Consider the following 17,446-nt stretch of genomic DNA (forward strand, 5'->3'; position numbering starts at 1 on the left):
ATTATATCGTAACTTTCTTATCGCTTTTTCGGCCTGTAGACGAATATAACATAATATTATAAAATATTTTTTCATAAATAAAAAACATCTTTCCTTTCCTACAGTGAAACTTCGATGTTGCAGTAATAGTTAGTATGCTCCTGTAAAATTAAGAATTTTACGCTCCAGTTCCCAGGATGATATTCGCAGTGTACGACCTAAATTGCTTTTTTGAATTTGTTTTTTATGGTTGATGAAAATAAATCATCACAATCATAAATAAATGTCAGACAATTCACGCAATAGCCGAAAAGCCACACGTATTGTCCAATTAAGTCTAGAAGTAGCTGCTAATTAATGAACAAGATACCAAATAAATAACATACAGTAACAATAACATCTTCGTGTTTTTGCGACCTCATTCATAAATCATTGATATACATACATATAGCCTTTATTCCACGCACACTCCAGTTACACAAAACAACACAAACACATGAAAATATACCTACGTCTTTTGTTTCCTGCGCATATATTTGGCTTATTTTTATCGGCCATTATCATTCGGTGTCGATGTCCGTGCTAGCAGCAAGTAAAATAAATCCATTGTGCATATGTTTTATTGCTAATTATTAACAGACAGTTAAACATGTAAACGAACCTTTAAATTATAAAATTTATGTATTTATCCGACATATATGTTCGTCTTTTATGCATTCATTCTAAATTTTAATTGTTTAGAAATGTTTTCCAAGACTAGATTGAAACAATTTACATCCATTGCTATGTTGTCTGTGAAATTGTATTCTAATAAGATATTATCACAATTATTCTGATACTCTATTCCATAGTTGTAGGACAAAAATTACCTAATTAAAACCATGTTGTAATCTGTTTAATCTGTAGCACGGCACGGTGCGTTGGTTTTACGCGCGATTAACTTTTTTATTAATATCCATCGAGCATGAGGCTTTGACAACGCAGCATTTAGCCAGTTAACATAGACTTCACGAGTATTAGTAACGGGCATTTTTGATTACCTATAATTTTTATACGTTTTCTTCATTCAGAATATTTGTGAGGCGAATAAAGAAGACACTAACTTCAACTGAAATTACGATCGCCGTAAAACAAATAATCATAACAATGACAAAGCCATTAAGCCAAATAAAGTTATTAATTAAGATTAAATTAATTCATTCCTTACTCAATAATTATATCGCAGAAAAGTTGTCGCCGAGTAAGTATTACGAGTTTGTTTGTTTCGCGTTTTAATCATAATTAAATATTAATTTTCCTTTTGTTTGAAGTTTCATTCCTTCTGTCTGGAAGCATCGATAAATGTCTTATTTAGGAACTCTGCTCGTAAACATGAGTGCTTACACGAGTTCAAGTCTGTTCCGTTTTGATATGTGGGTGTAGCGGTAAAAGTAGAGCAATTTATTTTGATAAAAGTTACGGTTAATTGTAGGAAAGGGTTTATTAATACGTCTGAATGATAAAAAAATGTTCTTCAAAAAGGAAGCTACCTTTTTGAAGAACATTTCGATAATTATAAACCAATTTTTATAAAATGGCGTTTTGATTTTATTTCTACATCGAAGATGTAGAGTCGGGAGTTAAAAATTAAAAAATGCTTGGTGATAAAAAAATGCTTATCCATACACAAGAATTTTTTGGAAATGATGCTGTTTAAATACAACATTTAATAGGTTTTTATAAAGTGAGATAATTTTAAACCATTTTATGGATTTATCAGTGTACAGATTATGTCAACCCTTATCTTTTGTCAAGTGAACCAGAAATAATAAGTACCTACCTAGTAATATATTTGTTACTAAGCTTGTTCATACTTATTTTTATTATGTAATTTGTAAGTTCCCTAGTTTTGCTTAACTAAGTAGTTCTTGCATCACTTGCATTGTTCATAGTGTTCACTTCGTTGGTGGCCTTTTTGTATGGTTTGCTCTTAATCATTAGTTAAATAACTATCTGGTTAACCGTGACGTTCTTTAACATTTCATTTCGCAAAACCACTGATGTTATGTTATCTTTGAGTGAAGTCCATTCTCTCTGTAGAGGTCTAGAGGAGAAGATTCTGCAATGTTGCAAATTAAAAAAAGAAAAGCTCTATAAAGTTACAAATATACATATATAAACTCAAATGCTTCCTCTTCATAATAATGGTAGAAGATCCGAACATAAGTCGACCTTCACAGGCGTGATAATAGAATGAGACCAAATTTATAATAAATTTAGTCTATTAAAAAATGTATTAAAAATGGGTTGACTGGGAAAATCATGGACAGGACATTTTTAATGAATTTAAAAATTAATATAAACATTATCAGGTCGACCTATGTTTGGATCTTAGACCATAATATTAGCTTACATAAGAGACAGTAACAGGTCCCTTAATCTTAGGAATTTATTTAAGCGATTTGAATTAGTTGTGTAAGTACATGATAGTGCATCTGCCAATGGGATGAATTTTAATTTATAGATATTCAAAGTCTAACTGAAAATTAGAATTGAAAAAAAAAAATACGGAGCTCCATATAAGGCAACTTTAAGATAAATAACTTATAATTGATCCAATTTAACAACGCTTATCAGCGTGTAGTATTGTTTCAAGTACCTTTTATTTATCTAACTATTGGTCTTATTTGATCAACTGCATATTTGATTTCTACACTTATATAATAATCAATTAAATGTTTTTAGTTTGTGAATTTTGATGTTCGGTATTCTTAGGGAGGCACGCCAAGTCGCAATAAAATATCTTTTTATTTTGATAGTTTTTTGAAAACATTGTCATTTTCCATAGGAACCTAATGTAAAATATTCGTCCTAATGGATGTCTGCTTACCTATTTCTTACAAAAGATGACGTATTCGTCGTTATTAAGAACTAGATTTCCGCCCGCGGCTTCGCACGCGTTTGCAAAGGAAAACCCGCATAGTTTCCGTTCCCGTGGGATTTCCGGGATAAAAACTATCCTATGTATTAATCCAAGTTACCCTCTATATGTGTGTTAAATTTCATTGTAATCGGTTCAGTAGTTTTTACGTGAAAGAGTAACAAACATCCATACATCCATACATCCTTACAAACTTTCGCCTTTATAATATATATTAGATATTAGATTTATATCTATCTTTAATATCTGTATAAATAAGTTTAAACCTTCGTATTTATACTAAAACCACGCAGCTATTTTTTTTTAGGAACCACAAATGCTTTAACAAGCATCTCCTATGTTACCTACTAATGCACACCTACATATTATAAAAGATCACGTAAATTGTTTTGGTATAGGTAAGTTACCTACTTCTTATGATATTTTTGGTTTAATCCTAAATAAAACACGATAAGTGTGTGATAAGTTTTATTTAGGATACTAGCTTACCTTATATCTAAAAATATATACTGATAGATACATATTTAAAGATATTAATATCTAGAAAGTATTTCCAGCAATCGTTGATACTATAAAACTACTCCTCAACTCGAAGATGAATGAAAAAGTTCGGAGCGCAAATTCTATCCAAATAAGGATGTTTCACCGGGCACAAGCAAATATGTGACGCGAAATCAGCAACAAATGCATGACTTTATTCAAATATTATTAAAACAGCACATGACTACCAACGGGGTACCTGGGTTTACACAACCGATAACGATTGTATTTGCTATCAGCTTATAATGACGGCTATGTTTATTTGATCTGTTAATATTTGATTTGAGATAGCCAAATATGTAGAAACGCGTGAATATAATCGATTTTGTTTTTTTTTTAATATTGATTGCTTTATATTGTTTTAAGCGGTTTGGGGAGCTTCGGCGAGCAGAGGTTACAGGCGTAACCTATTTACATACTTCTTGGCTCTTGCAATCACGGAAGTTAAAATTGTTAACAATATGAAAAATAGACATGTAATACATGTTTTTAGGTTCCTTAATTCTTATTCCAACAAAAAATAAAAATAGTATTCCTAAAATCCTATTAGCTAACATTTAAATTTTATTCATAATCACACTACACATTATTTTCTAAAGTCTAGTCGCAATTGTTAAATAATTTTTGTCTATAATACATAGAAGTAATAGGAAGTTCTTATCTTCTCATACCGAATTTCATTTATGAACAGTGCACACTATTTTCGAAGCAAGTCTGGTCGTAATGTTATAAAATTTGGCCTACATCCAGGGAATATAGTTTGCTTATTATATTGTTAGAGCGAAGTACAGCTTTCTGATAATCCACTCGAAGAAATCAGCTGTTTAAGTATAAGGAATGTGTAAATAAAGGATTGCTTCATCGCTCACGTGCTTTGATTAATGTTCGTGCATTATTTTATAACATATATTTACTAATACTTATTATTGATATCGGTTCTATTTTTAGTCTGTGGTTACCACTTGTTGTACAAATTGTATGAAATTGTGATGAGGATTACATTGTAGGTAATGAAACGTACTGTGATATTGCAATAGCGAGCTTATTTAAAATATTTTTAATAATCATGCTCACTGAAATTTCATTAGAATTCATTAATAACAACCACAACACCGTCTTATAAGACGGAAATATGTTTCCTTGAAACTTTGTTTGAGTGGTGAAAAAACATTGTGATAAACCGTAGCGTTTCCGTAGCACAGCTATAAGTTTGATAAGCTTTGTTTAGCTTTTCCGAAGCTTCAACTAATTATCTATTCTCTCTATCTCAACTTATCCTTTATAGAATGAAACTTTTTAAATACAGCCATTGTTTAAAGATGGTTTTGTTTGTGTTACAGATCTTGGCAACTATGCATTTTCTGAACAAAATAGGTATCGTATTGTATTCGAAATCGAAAATAATTTAGACTTTCGATCCAAATGATTGTTTTGTGTAAAATATTTATTATTATAATTAAAAATACACAATGCTACCTTAAAATCATGGATTCTTTGAATTGTTCGCCCAAAAAAGGTTTGGACCATTACTCTTATTGTTATTAGTAATCGGTTTTTAAGAATAGGAAAGATTTAAATTTGTGTTACTCTTTAATATAAAAACTAACCTACCTTTCTATTTAGTATGGATTCCATGGTTTTTCAGATGTTTGTAGTTATTTTTGTTCGTGTCACGCGATAAACTACGAAATCAGTAATTTAATGAATGTTTTGTTTTGGAAGGATCTAAGGTTGACCTTGTTATATGAAAAGTAAAGACACCTCTGATAGTGATTCTTTCTGTAGAAAATGTGATACTTGAACACATAAGGTAAACATATATAAAAATGCAACAAATACAAAGTTGAACAAACTCTACACGGTATTTAGGTGATATAAATACTTCGGTCGACGTCATTCATTTCTTCCTAGAAAATTATATATTTTATGTGAATAATGACGATATTATGAAGTGATTAAAAAAACTGTAATTTATATAATGGTTATGACGTCAAAAAATAAAAGCGAGTAATACTCAATATTACTATATTTCATCTGTTTACATTTCGATAGAATTATTTAGGGAAAAACAATGCTAACTGACAAATAATGTTACGAGGATGAGATGACAAAAAATATGAATGTAGAAACTGACCACTAGCTGTTTATATACGACATTCGTGTGCGTTATCTTAAATATATTTTTTGTACAAAATTTTGTTTATAAGGCTAATTTTGAAAATAAAAAAGCATTGCATAAGTTTAAGTGTAAAAAGTGTAGGTAGGCTATAACAATTAGTTTTTATTAGAATATTCAGTTATAATCTACTTGTAAATTAATACTGAAAATATATAAATTGTAATACTGAAATGATTTAAAAGAGCAACTATGGAGTTTCTTGCCGGTTCTTCTCCATAGATACTGCTTTCCGAATCGGTGGTAGATTTTAAAATTATGTATTGACGTTTCAAAAGTGCTTCACGAAGAAGTCTAATTGAATAAATAAATGTTTGAGTTTGAGTTTGAGTTTGACTTAAATAGATAGTACTTGTCAATATAACCAATAAAATTTACGCTACACTCATAATTAACAAACAACATGACCAATAAGTGGAGGATGTCTGAACAAAACGTATTTGCTCTGATTTAAACTAACTTAAGCTGTCAAGATACGAATCTTCGTCGGCAAATATTAAAAACAAACTAGTCACTTTACTACAAACGATAAAACTGTTATAAATACACCGGTGACACCTATTTGTGATTAGTGCGCCCGCGTTGGTACGCGCCTCATACATTTTTTTACACATCTATTGATCTCACTTAAAATTAAAATGGCTCCCGGGGTTGTTCCCAATCCTGACGTCATGATAAACGGACCGCTTGACGTCATCGTGCAAAATGACCGTATAATCCCGGAAATCGAAGAATCGATTCCCAAATCATGTCCCATAGATCATCTCGATGATGTCAGTGTTAATGACGTGGGGATGAAAATAGTAAAGCTCGATAAGAAGCAGCCGCGTAAAGTTGTTAGACCGAAAGTGCTAAAGAACCATGAGTCGAGGGAGTACCTGTATGATCGGCTCTACGATACCACTTGCCCTAGAGTGGTAAGTACATAATTAATGTTTACCAATCGGACATGTAACTACGTATATCATCTCAAGTTTTTTAATAACTTTTACAGCGTTGATTATTAAAAAAAAATGAGAATTAAAATGATATAATTGCTAAGAGCTTAGTGAATAACTGTGAATTGATACTTATTGGAAATGAATTATTTACTTAATATTGATTGATTCCGGATGTATTGTAGAGCTTATTTTCCATTTATTATCATTATCTTTAGTTTATGGTGTGCACTCATAATGCCTGTTTACAAAACATTTATTTTTTACACTATAAATATAAATAAGCTTATCTTGAATACATTTGCATATATTCAAAGAATAACATTGTGGTAATAATTAAACAGGTAGTTAATAAACTAAAAGGTAACATAAATCTGTCTCAACCATAAAACAATTACGTAACGAGGTTAAAACAGATATCTATTGTACACTCTATTTGTTATTAGCTACTTTGTATATGACCATTGGTCAAGCAAGATTTTTTATTTACATATTTTTTCCTATGTGAAAAATGTATTCGAAAATTTTATATCTGAAATTTTAAGTATATTTTGCTATTTTACAACGCATTCATTAAAAAGATGTTATCGATATTATTATTTTTTATTCATAAAGTATATCGGTTTATTCTCTATACCGTTCCATGTGTAGAGCTTTCTGTAAGAGTTTAGGCCGTAATCCACTGTACTGCTTATGACTGAGTCGGTAGATGCCTCATGTCCTCCAAAATTTTATCGCTATGTTTACTTATTCACGGAGCAATAGCGAGACGACAAAATGTACTGATGCGTAATAACTGATGATTAATAATTCCAATTCATATTTTTTGTAATTTCATCTAGCATTGAATCTTCCCTCAATTTATTATTTTCTGGGAGGCTTTAGAACTGCTACCAAATCGTATAAAGAATATTTTTTCAAATTGTTTGTGTTGAATAGATATGATATCAATTTGATAACGTTATGAATGTTGACTTTCACTTAAAATAACGCTCCCAAAATAACTTGAAAACAAGAAAATAATATGCACATAAGGCTTATAAATGACAATGCTTATCTAGAAAGAAGGAAAATACATTTAATTATAGAGATAAATTTTAATTAACCTGTTGCTCGAAATATTTTAATATTAAAGAAATCTATTTACGAAATAATAATAATATATTCGTACAGTTTTTCAGTTTGTTTTGAACAAGACACGGAGGCGTCACTAATTTTATTATTTACGGATAACGTCCGTTTCATACATTAGAATTAATTCTGGTTTGTATTATACATGTGTTATTTAAATATTTTCATTTTTGGTATTTGTACTTAGATTAGCTTTTTACTTAGAATAAACTGGCCGGCTAATTTTGCTACAGAAATATCTCTGAATAATTTAGGAACGCCGTTCATGGAATGTTTAATTTTATTTGTACAAAATTATTATTTTCATAGATATAATCAATTATCATATTAAACTACAGAATAATAGGTGGTTCGTAATATACATAATACATAGTTCTTACAGTTCTTAGTTTAGTATACTGATACTCAATTTTCTTCCAACATAAATATTTCCTTAGTTATAAGTAGGTATACTGTTAGAACACACACACAATTCAAAGGCTTAAATGCTAAATTTTACATTTTTTTCTGATTGATTATTGATATAAGTTATAACAGCTCAGAAAACTAAATATTATCTGCATCTATTTCCTATACCCACACAGTACATTACATGTAGAACAAAAATACATCTTCGTTACGGTGCTTATCTCGCAAACTATGCCGGGGCGCGAGCAGCCAGGCGTTTGTATCCGGGAGTTGCGATCCAAATTGCCCCGGGCTGAAGTTACACCAATGAAACTTTTATTTATTCTATATTTTGTTCATATTGTACATGGTTTTATTGAAGGTTAGGTTTATCGACGATCGGTGTGAACGCTGCCAAATTACAGGTGTTTTTCTAAAATAGTTGCGCGTGTTTTAGAGATTCTTTTATTTATTGAAGATGGAATTGGTTAAAAATGATGAAGGAAGTCGGTTCAGATTTAAGTATCCGTTAAAATAATCGAAATATCTGTATACTTGCAGTCACTTTCTAATATTTAGTATAAACACTGGTTTTAAACTGATATAAACGCCGGAATAAATCATTTAAAATTTTATAACGTTAATATTGACAATCACTATAATACCTAGTCTTAATTAATCTGTGCATGTTTACACTCTTATCAATCAATAAAATGTTCATTCGATAAAACATGAACCTTTATTTACAAAATAATGAATTCCACACTAATTTGTAGTAGTTGTAATGTAAACAATCCTAGCAGCTGTGATTCACATGAAGTTTGGTATTGTTTGAGAATGGGATGTTCTAGAACTATTTTAGTATTAACGTAAACAATGATTTACAACATCAATGATTCCCGCATTAATAAAGCAAAAATGGCTTATAACTTTTTGGTATGTGTAGCGCATGTCGCGTGTATCGCGGCTGCCGAGTAGCCCTACTCGGCAGCCGACCGTCACGCGACATGCGCTACACAAAGCAGTGTTCGGAACTGTTCGAACAGTTTCACTTTTACCGTGGTTTCATAAAACCACACAACATTTTTATTGAATTACTATGGACGTAAAATGTTTTTTAAAGATATCTACTGCTCATTCTTTTTTTACATTAAAAATTATCACATTAAATTATACCCAGAGTGATCGTAATATTTAAATCTACACACTGTATCTTACTATACACGAATATGTATAATAATAAGTATATTATATAAAAATGTTATATTCTAAAGTATTCAGTCATGAATGAGCGTCGTCAACGAAATCATGCTTCAACGATTTTGTATACGTGCTGCATTACTATGAGCATATTGTTCTACAAGAAAAATATTATCTTCTCTTAAGTAAAGTACAAATTCAAGTAAAATATTGTCACTGGAAGCTCGCGATACGCATATGTAGAGCCTCGTTAACGGCTCCGTATAACCATTAATAGCATTTTATAGCACTCATTTTGCTATAAAAATGATTATATTTACAGAAGAAAGTTTGGAATAACGTGGATATCGTTTTTATTCATGTAATAGTAATTCACGGGTCGTCACAATATAGTCTCATATTTTTATGTAGATATCATGAAACGTATACCAATATCTTCAACTATAAACGAAAACCAGTCTATTTTTAGTTTCTGTATTTATGTATTCGTTTATTCCATAACATGTATAATGTAACGGTAAATAAAATACGTATTACATCTAATACGTTGTGGAAATAAAAAGGGGAAATGGCCCGACAAATACGGCTATTTCCCTGCCTAACGAGATTCAAATCTATCTAGCGTAGGTATAATTCAATCACTTACTTTGACTCAACAATTCTTCTGCAAATTGCAACAGTAGTGATATTTTTTATTATTTTTTAAGGCTCATCATGTTACTTAGTAATATTCACATCTTATCAAAGAACTTAAAAAATAACAAATTTAGATTGTTGAAAATCGCTTTTATTTAAAATTTTAATAGAATTTGGTTAGTAAAATAATATGTTTATATTTTTTTACATTATCTGTTTAATCATAAACTTATAAAAAAAAGACACTGGCACACTAGAAAACATCATTACAAAAAAAACTTGATGGTGGCCACGCAGTACATTTCGTTCCAAATTTAAAAATGTTTTGTTTTCATTATCTGTGACCCGTTCTATTTAGCGCGAAATGTGTAGTTAGTATAATAATTATTAATTTATGAATGTTTAATATTGAAGTTAATAATTTGATTTCACATTTAAATATCTTGTTTTAATATAATTTATTGTGAATCTATCGATGATAACTTTCGCGTAAGTACACCCTTGTGGCCATTATGAGTTTCTGTACCTATAAGTTAGTATTGAAAATTTTCCGACATTTATTTGATCAATGTTCCTTGAAAATTTTAACAAGTGGAAAACTTAAAACAGGCGCACATTTGAAACATAAATTTATTTGGTATAATAGGAAATTGATATGAAAGAAAAATTTATGGGATGCACAATTTGCATTACAAAGTTGTAGCATTAAATAAATATGTCGTTTCTGTTAAAAGAAAAACAAGTTTGTGCGGTAGATTTGTCATGTAGGAAAAACGTAATTAATGAACATACATTGCGAAAATTCAAGACTTAGAAGAATAAGAAACAAATGGACTCTTTTATTTACTAAAAATATAGACTTTGTAGACGTCTTAGTAAGTAGTAGGCGGAGAAAGTGAATCTCATATATTCAGAATTTATTGGGGTAGTTTTCTATATCATTGATTGTTTTTTATCAACGCGCAATCCTCAAGTCACTATTCTCATTTATTTTTCTATGCTTTCTTGTATAAAATAGTTTTAGTTCTTTCGCTTGATGCGAACACATTAGAATTTTCTTTTATATAACTTTCACGTAATAAAACTAATTGGATATAAATCATAACTTCGGAAATACTACAATATCAAAATATGAAGATATTTGCAGTGAATCATTCCAAAATTAAATAACAATTTAACTTAATTTAATTAAGTTAAATTGTTATTTAAATTAAATAACAATTTAACTAATAAACATTATTTGCTTGTCCCCAGTCTACACTATGCAACGAAAAAACATGCCTGGGCAGTTTGATGGCTATCCCCGGAAGAGGAGACGTGCCCAGAGATCCCGAAGAAGTTCTCAATGATGCTAAAGATTTCCTTGGACAATATTTCGCTTCAATACGAAGGTAAATTAATTGTGTGATATTTATCTGATATTAGATTTCATAATTAATTTTTTGTTTGTTATAACTTCATTTGTAAATTTTGGTCAATATTGGACATATATTAATTATTTTATGTAATTTAAGTTATATAAGATGGATCGATACTGTAAATGTAATATCTACCAAGCACCACATTATTGGCATTAATTCGTAATTGCTGATAGTGAGTGCGACGTTGTTACAGTAAGTAGCACTCCGATATTTGTTTACAAATTTACTGTATATCAAAAGTAATCAAATTATCCTGCATTAGAATTATTTTAATGTACATACTTATACCATTTAGGGCTGATTTTTCAATCCTTGGTTAAAACATGGTTAAAACTTATTCGTCGAATAATGTATAAAAACTACCATTTTAAAAACGTATTCTAATTGCCCGTATTGGATAGTTTACGTGACATTTTAATAATATTATCGTGTAATACTTTATTGGACGGATAAGTTTTAACCAAGCATTGAACAATCGGCCCTTAACCAATAAATAAACTTCTATAATAAGAGGAAAAAAAAAAAACAAAACCTTTATTAGCATTACGTATATTTTCTATACTAGAGCAAACACGCCAGCCCACGAAGCACGCTGGAAGACGGTACAGGAAGAAGTGGCGAAGACGGGAACATATCAGCTTACTACTACAGAGCTGGTGTTCGGAGCCAAGTTAGCTTGGAGAAACGCAAGCCGATGTATTGGCAGGATACAGTGGTCCAAATTACAGGTCAGTTTATTAGTTTAAGATGTTTCTATACTAGGGCAAATTCTATGAAGCGTGTTGTATGGTAATGCAAGAAGAAGTGGCACAGACAGGAACATCTGAAAATCTCACGAGATTAAATAATATTTTTTCTTGACATAAATGTAACAAATAATGTTAAAGGAATAAAAAGTCTACGTGTGATAAACGTGAAAAGCCTTGAAATACATCTCTTTCTGTGTTATTTTTGTTAAACTTTCGTGAAACAAATTTTCAATGTCATGCCTTTGAATTTTCTTCTTCGTTGACTTTTCCTTACGTAACTTACGTACATAATGCGTAAATAAACGTTCCAAATCTTTTCATAGTAAAAAGATAGTGTATTTTTAGTAATTGCGATAAATCTCTGAAATCGTTTTTATAGGGACAGCACGTGACCAAATAGAAATGACATCATAATAATATCTTAAATTTTTATTTTCCAAGTAAATGTCGGAATTCCTTTACGTGACCGGAATACCTTGTTAAAACACCTACCTAAATTCTTTTCTAGTCCTTAATCTCGTCACTGGTGTTTTCATAGTTTTTCTTAATATTGTAGCAATAATAAATTCTAAATTGAATAATTAATTGTTTACTGGAAAGAAAACGGATGAAAGACGTTGACGCAACCGTCGTATAAGATGAGTCGTAAAGAAACCCTCCTACCGACACATTCTCGAAGCAGAATCTGTAATATAGAATTAGTATGTATATTTAGTTACATTATATAGAAATAGTGATAACAAAAGAACATATATAAATGACTAGCTGTTCCCCGCGGTTTCACCCGCATTGCTCCGCTCCTGTTAGTCTTAGCGTGATGATATAATATAGCCTATAGCCTTCCTCGATAAATGGGCTATCTAACACCGAAAGAATTTTTCAAATCGGACCAGTAGTTCCCGAGATTAGCGCGTTCAAACAAACAAACAAACTTTTCAGCTTTATAATATTATTATAGATTCTAAAAAGTTAAACCACATTAAAATGTTGTCCTTAATTGGCCCCGGTTGTTTAAAACTTCATCTGCTTGTTTCAAACCGAATAAACCAATAAAATACAACAGTATGACATCATTTATTTAAACGGAAAATCTATCTTTTGTTGTAAAAAGTAACATGCAAATACGGCCTTCTACCATTGTTTTGTTTTGTACTAACGACTGATTGTGCGCTGAATTATTTAGGTACACTCACGTGAGATTTCACTTTTGCCTCGACGGGAAAGAATGGCCGTTTGTTTGATTACAGTGTATTGAAAATATGAAAGTATTTTGCAATTTACACAGATTGGTATTATGGAATATACGGTAGCAGATACATTTTATTCTAATTGCATGTAAAGAACTTTTACAAGTTTTATTATGGGCGGTGGTGATGAAATTACTTCAGGTGTCCCACCTGCTCCTTTGCTTGCTCTACCAAAAATGCAACTGGATATCCCTGCCATGGAGTTAATTTTCCTTTTGATTTCTTTATTGACGTGATCGTGGTCTAAATAATGATAGTAGTTTTTAAGTGGTATAATGAAAGTGTTATGAAAGTAATAAAAATGAAGTTTACATTGTAAACCAGAGATTCCAAATTAATTTCACCAAAATTATTAATGTTTGATGTCGGATCTCAATCATAAATTTTCTGAGAACCATTAATGTTTTTATTATCTACTTAAGTGCATATAGCCTTTTATTTTCGACCCATTTCTTTTTCATAAATGCTTTAAACTTACTGGAACAATTTGTCTTCAGATAAATCCAAAGGGATATAATTAAAAACCCATTTTATTATTTCCACGAGAAGAGATGTTTGATAAGAGTCTACGGGCGCTATCAAAGCTTGTTAAAATGCAATTTTCTGCCTTTCTGTTTTTTCATTTATTTACACTGTTACAAGGAAAACCGTATAATATTACTAGTATGTATAATTAATAAACGTAAGGGTCATCCAAAGAAAGCTTTCTTAAGTGCTTATGTTAAATTTGATGTAAAAATATAACTCGGATTTATTTTCCGGTTGGTTTCACTATCATATTATGTAATACTTTGATCCTTTTATCAATTAGGTATTTCAATTTCAACCTCTTTTCTTATTTGCTCTGTTTTGAAACAATTTGTTTCTCTTGTTATTTCTCTAGTCTATTAAAATAAATTAGCATTAAGTTACGTAGCCTTAAAGGCTAAGAATTGTAATTATGAGGACTCCTTTATAAACAGTGAGTAACCCGCAGCAGTACCACAGTTTAACATAGATTTAAATATTATATTTACATCTATCTACATCCTTCAATATCTGGAACAGTCGTCTACTGGGCGATTCTCACAGAGTTTTTGTTTATAGTATGCATTAGCAATAAATCTTATATCACGTGAAAACTTATTATTTATACAAATTATAGATTGGGGTGATCATTCATTATTGGGTGACCCAACTTCCTTGTTCGGGGCAAAAAAAAACCTCATTAAAATCAACAAGAAACTAAAACAATATTGCCAGTAAAATCAATTATGTTCGTTCTTGCTGCTTGAAACTACGAGGAATAGGGCAAAATGAATTTGCTGGCTCTAATGAGAAAACTCTCATTTCGCACTAGGACACAAAAAAGGAATATGGGAGGGTAACGCTTAAAATCATTTGGAGGCCGAAATAAAATACAAATTGGTATTAAAATAATTGAACGAGTGTCCTCTTGTGTTTGTGTTATGGTTACTTGATCTGTTGAGTTTTCGGTGCGTTCTTTTATTATTTTTTTAACTGACAATTTTAGTTCTCTTTCATTATGCAATTTAAAAATAGTGAAATTAATCAAATGATTTATTTGTATAGTTAAACAAAATTCGCCTTTCTACTAATAAGTAATAACTTCTGAATTTACCCGTGAAAGTGAAAATAGTTCTATTCCTGTAACTCACTCTCACACGCATTTTTCGCGTAGTAATTATATACGTATTTCATTTAATGATATAGGACTTAAAATCAACTAGGATAGTCTTAATAATGAACATAATGACCCATGTATTAATTTATTTAACAATATTCCACTTCAAAACGGACGCACTATCATATAACGTTCACAGAAAGAACTTACGCGAACTAGATTTCACCAAAACTGTTAAACAAGTAAATGTTGTATGAATGCTAGCGTTGTTTGACTGTATAGTTGTAAAATAAGCCGAAGCTTTACAAACACGCCAAGAGCGCCTTGTAACATAGGATATTACTAATTAAGTGCCACGTCCTCTGTTTGCTCTCAGAGGCTAACTACATTATGTCACTACGCTTCTATACGAGTTTTAGGAACTTATTATAAATTTAGGAACTTATTATAAATGGAACGAGTATTGGAATGGTTATTGAAAATTTAAAATAATATCCTGAACCGCTATTGTACAGTTAACATTATGAAATTTGAAATGGAATTGGAAATGGAATACATTGAAACGTAGGTATTACTTCGAATTTCATTTTAAAGTTGTATGACTAGTGAATATTGGAGTACTACTCTTTGATAAATTTTTATTATAGGTAGCTTAATCGCCATAGCATTAACAGAGTACGCTTTAAAAGATAACCATGTAAATGATCACTTTAACTTACGCATAATTAACTTGTCATCTAGTTCTCTCAATATAATAAGAATCAATATAGCTTGGAATTTCATCACATGATCTTTATTTAATATGATATTCTTTTGCGTACTATGCATATTAATGACTACAAGATGTGGTATGACAAATATTGTTGTGACGTTGTTTAAGTAAATTAAAACGCCCAACGCCCGTGTCACATGACTTTAGGATGTGGGATTTGTTATTTAAATAAACTAAAAAAAACGGTTACACATTTTAATAAAAAGTAATGAAATTTATGTAGAAATGCGTCCGTGAATTGAGTACAAGAGATGCTGTATAGAAATTGCAGAATTTATAGCTATAATATAATAATGATGAAAAAGAACCATCAGTACTACGCATTTAATATCCATTTAGGAGTTTTATAAAATTACGCCCCCAATAACTCACCTCGTATAAATCGACATTGTTAATGCATTAACTCGCTTAAATTGATTACAAACACTTAATCCTACAATTATCGCAAAGCTCCGCGATTGAAAGGCGGTAAATCTCAATATTTTTCTAATTAAGTCGGTTGATTGAGTAGCAGGCGACGTAACGACATTAAGCGACTTTATTCGCTCACCATTCAGTTCGCATCGGTTAGACGGATGACGAGGACTTAAATCGGCATTACCAGGACTAAATTTAAGTCATCTGATGTAGAGAGTACATTTCGTAATTACACTGCTTAAACAGATTGCTTGGGTTAATCAGAATGAGGCTCTCGGCTCGTTCGCGGTTCGCAGAATTTCATGATTTATTTCACAAAATTCGTAGGCCCTTCCATACTGTTTTGTTAAGAGGTCGTGCGTAGGTACATTATAAACAACAATGGTTACAATTTAAATTCGACAATTGTTAGCTTATTTGAATGTTAGAAAGGTATTTTCTGTTCCGAATAAATGTTCCATTGTTGACGTTACTTATCAAATTAGTTATTTACCGCCGAAAATATAAGACTTTGAATAAACATGTTACTCACAGTCGTTTGTTTTGTTGTTTGCTTTTAGACATTTTAGGTTAAAAGCTTATACAGAATTTAAACAAAGCAAGACGAATCTTGGAATTAGAAAAGCTATTGTGACCTTTTGTATTATTTTTCATAACTTGTTGAAATAGCAAGAAAATATTTTAGGTACAATCAAGTTTATTTTTAAATATTTTGTAGCACCACTTTTTATACAACAACTTTTTAACAGGTTTTCGATTGCCGACAAGTCACAACTACAAGCGGGATGTTTGAAGCGCTTTGCAATCACATCAAGTACAGTACAAATAAAGGAAATATCAGGTAAATAACCTTTGTTTATACATCTAATACTTTGTGTTACACATTGAATTTAAACAATACCTGACTCAGTGTAAAAAGTCCCGAGTCACGTAGCTCCGCGACGATACAGCTGTTGCACTGATCGATTCTTTGGAATAAGTAGGTTAAAAACCACTTTATTTACTTTGTTGCTCTTACAAGAGCTCCTTGATTTTTCTTGGCCTTTCTAAGTAAACAATTCTAGCAATCAATATAAGACTAAGTTACTAGAATACCTTATTTAAACTTAAAATTTCTCTATATTTATCTTCTAATTCTTTTTATTTAGCAAAAAAAAATCTATCGATTACCTATTATAACGTCTCCTATCTCAAGATAGCTCTGCAACCCATAATTACATTACAGACCATACTTCAGAAATATGCATAGTGCATAGGTACTTTGAATACACAGCCCTCCTATAAATACTTCCCATATTTATAGGAGTAA

General features: G+C 30.7%; 1 protein-coding gene across 1 annotated transcript in view; it reads left to right on the top strand.

The window, feature by feature from the left end:
• Window positions 1–6,197: 6,197 nt before the first annotated feature.
• Window positions 6,198–17,446, top strand: part of Nos (Nitric oxide synthase) — a 29,238-nt gene continuing 17,989 nt past the window's right edge. The window contains exons 1-4 of the mRNA XM_089698991.1: window positions 6,198–6,532; window positions 11,162–11,298; window positions 11,894–12,056; window positions 16,887–16,978. Of these exons, the coding sequence (XP_089555117.1) occupies window positions 6,254–6,532; window positions 11,162–11,298; window positions 11,894–12,056; window positions 16,887–16,978 (671 nt within the window). The 5' untranslated portion in view covers window positions 6,198–6,253. The remainder of the gene's footprint in view (window positions 6,533–11,161; window positions 11,299–11,893; window positions 12,057–16,886; window positions 16,979–17,446) is intronic.

The sequence above is a fragment of the Colias philodice genome, chromosome 9 (assembly GCF_061535455.1).
Source record: "Colias philodice isolate Cphi_HAF_F1 chromosome 9, ilColPhil1 Martin Lab GWU primary, whole genome shotgun sequence".
NCBI classification, from domain to species: Eukaryota; Metazoa; Arthropoda; class Insecta; order Lepidoptera; family Pieridae; genus Colias; species Colias philodice.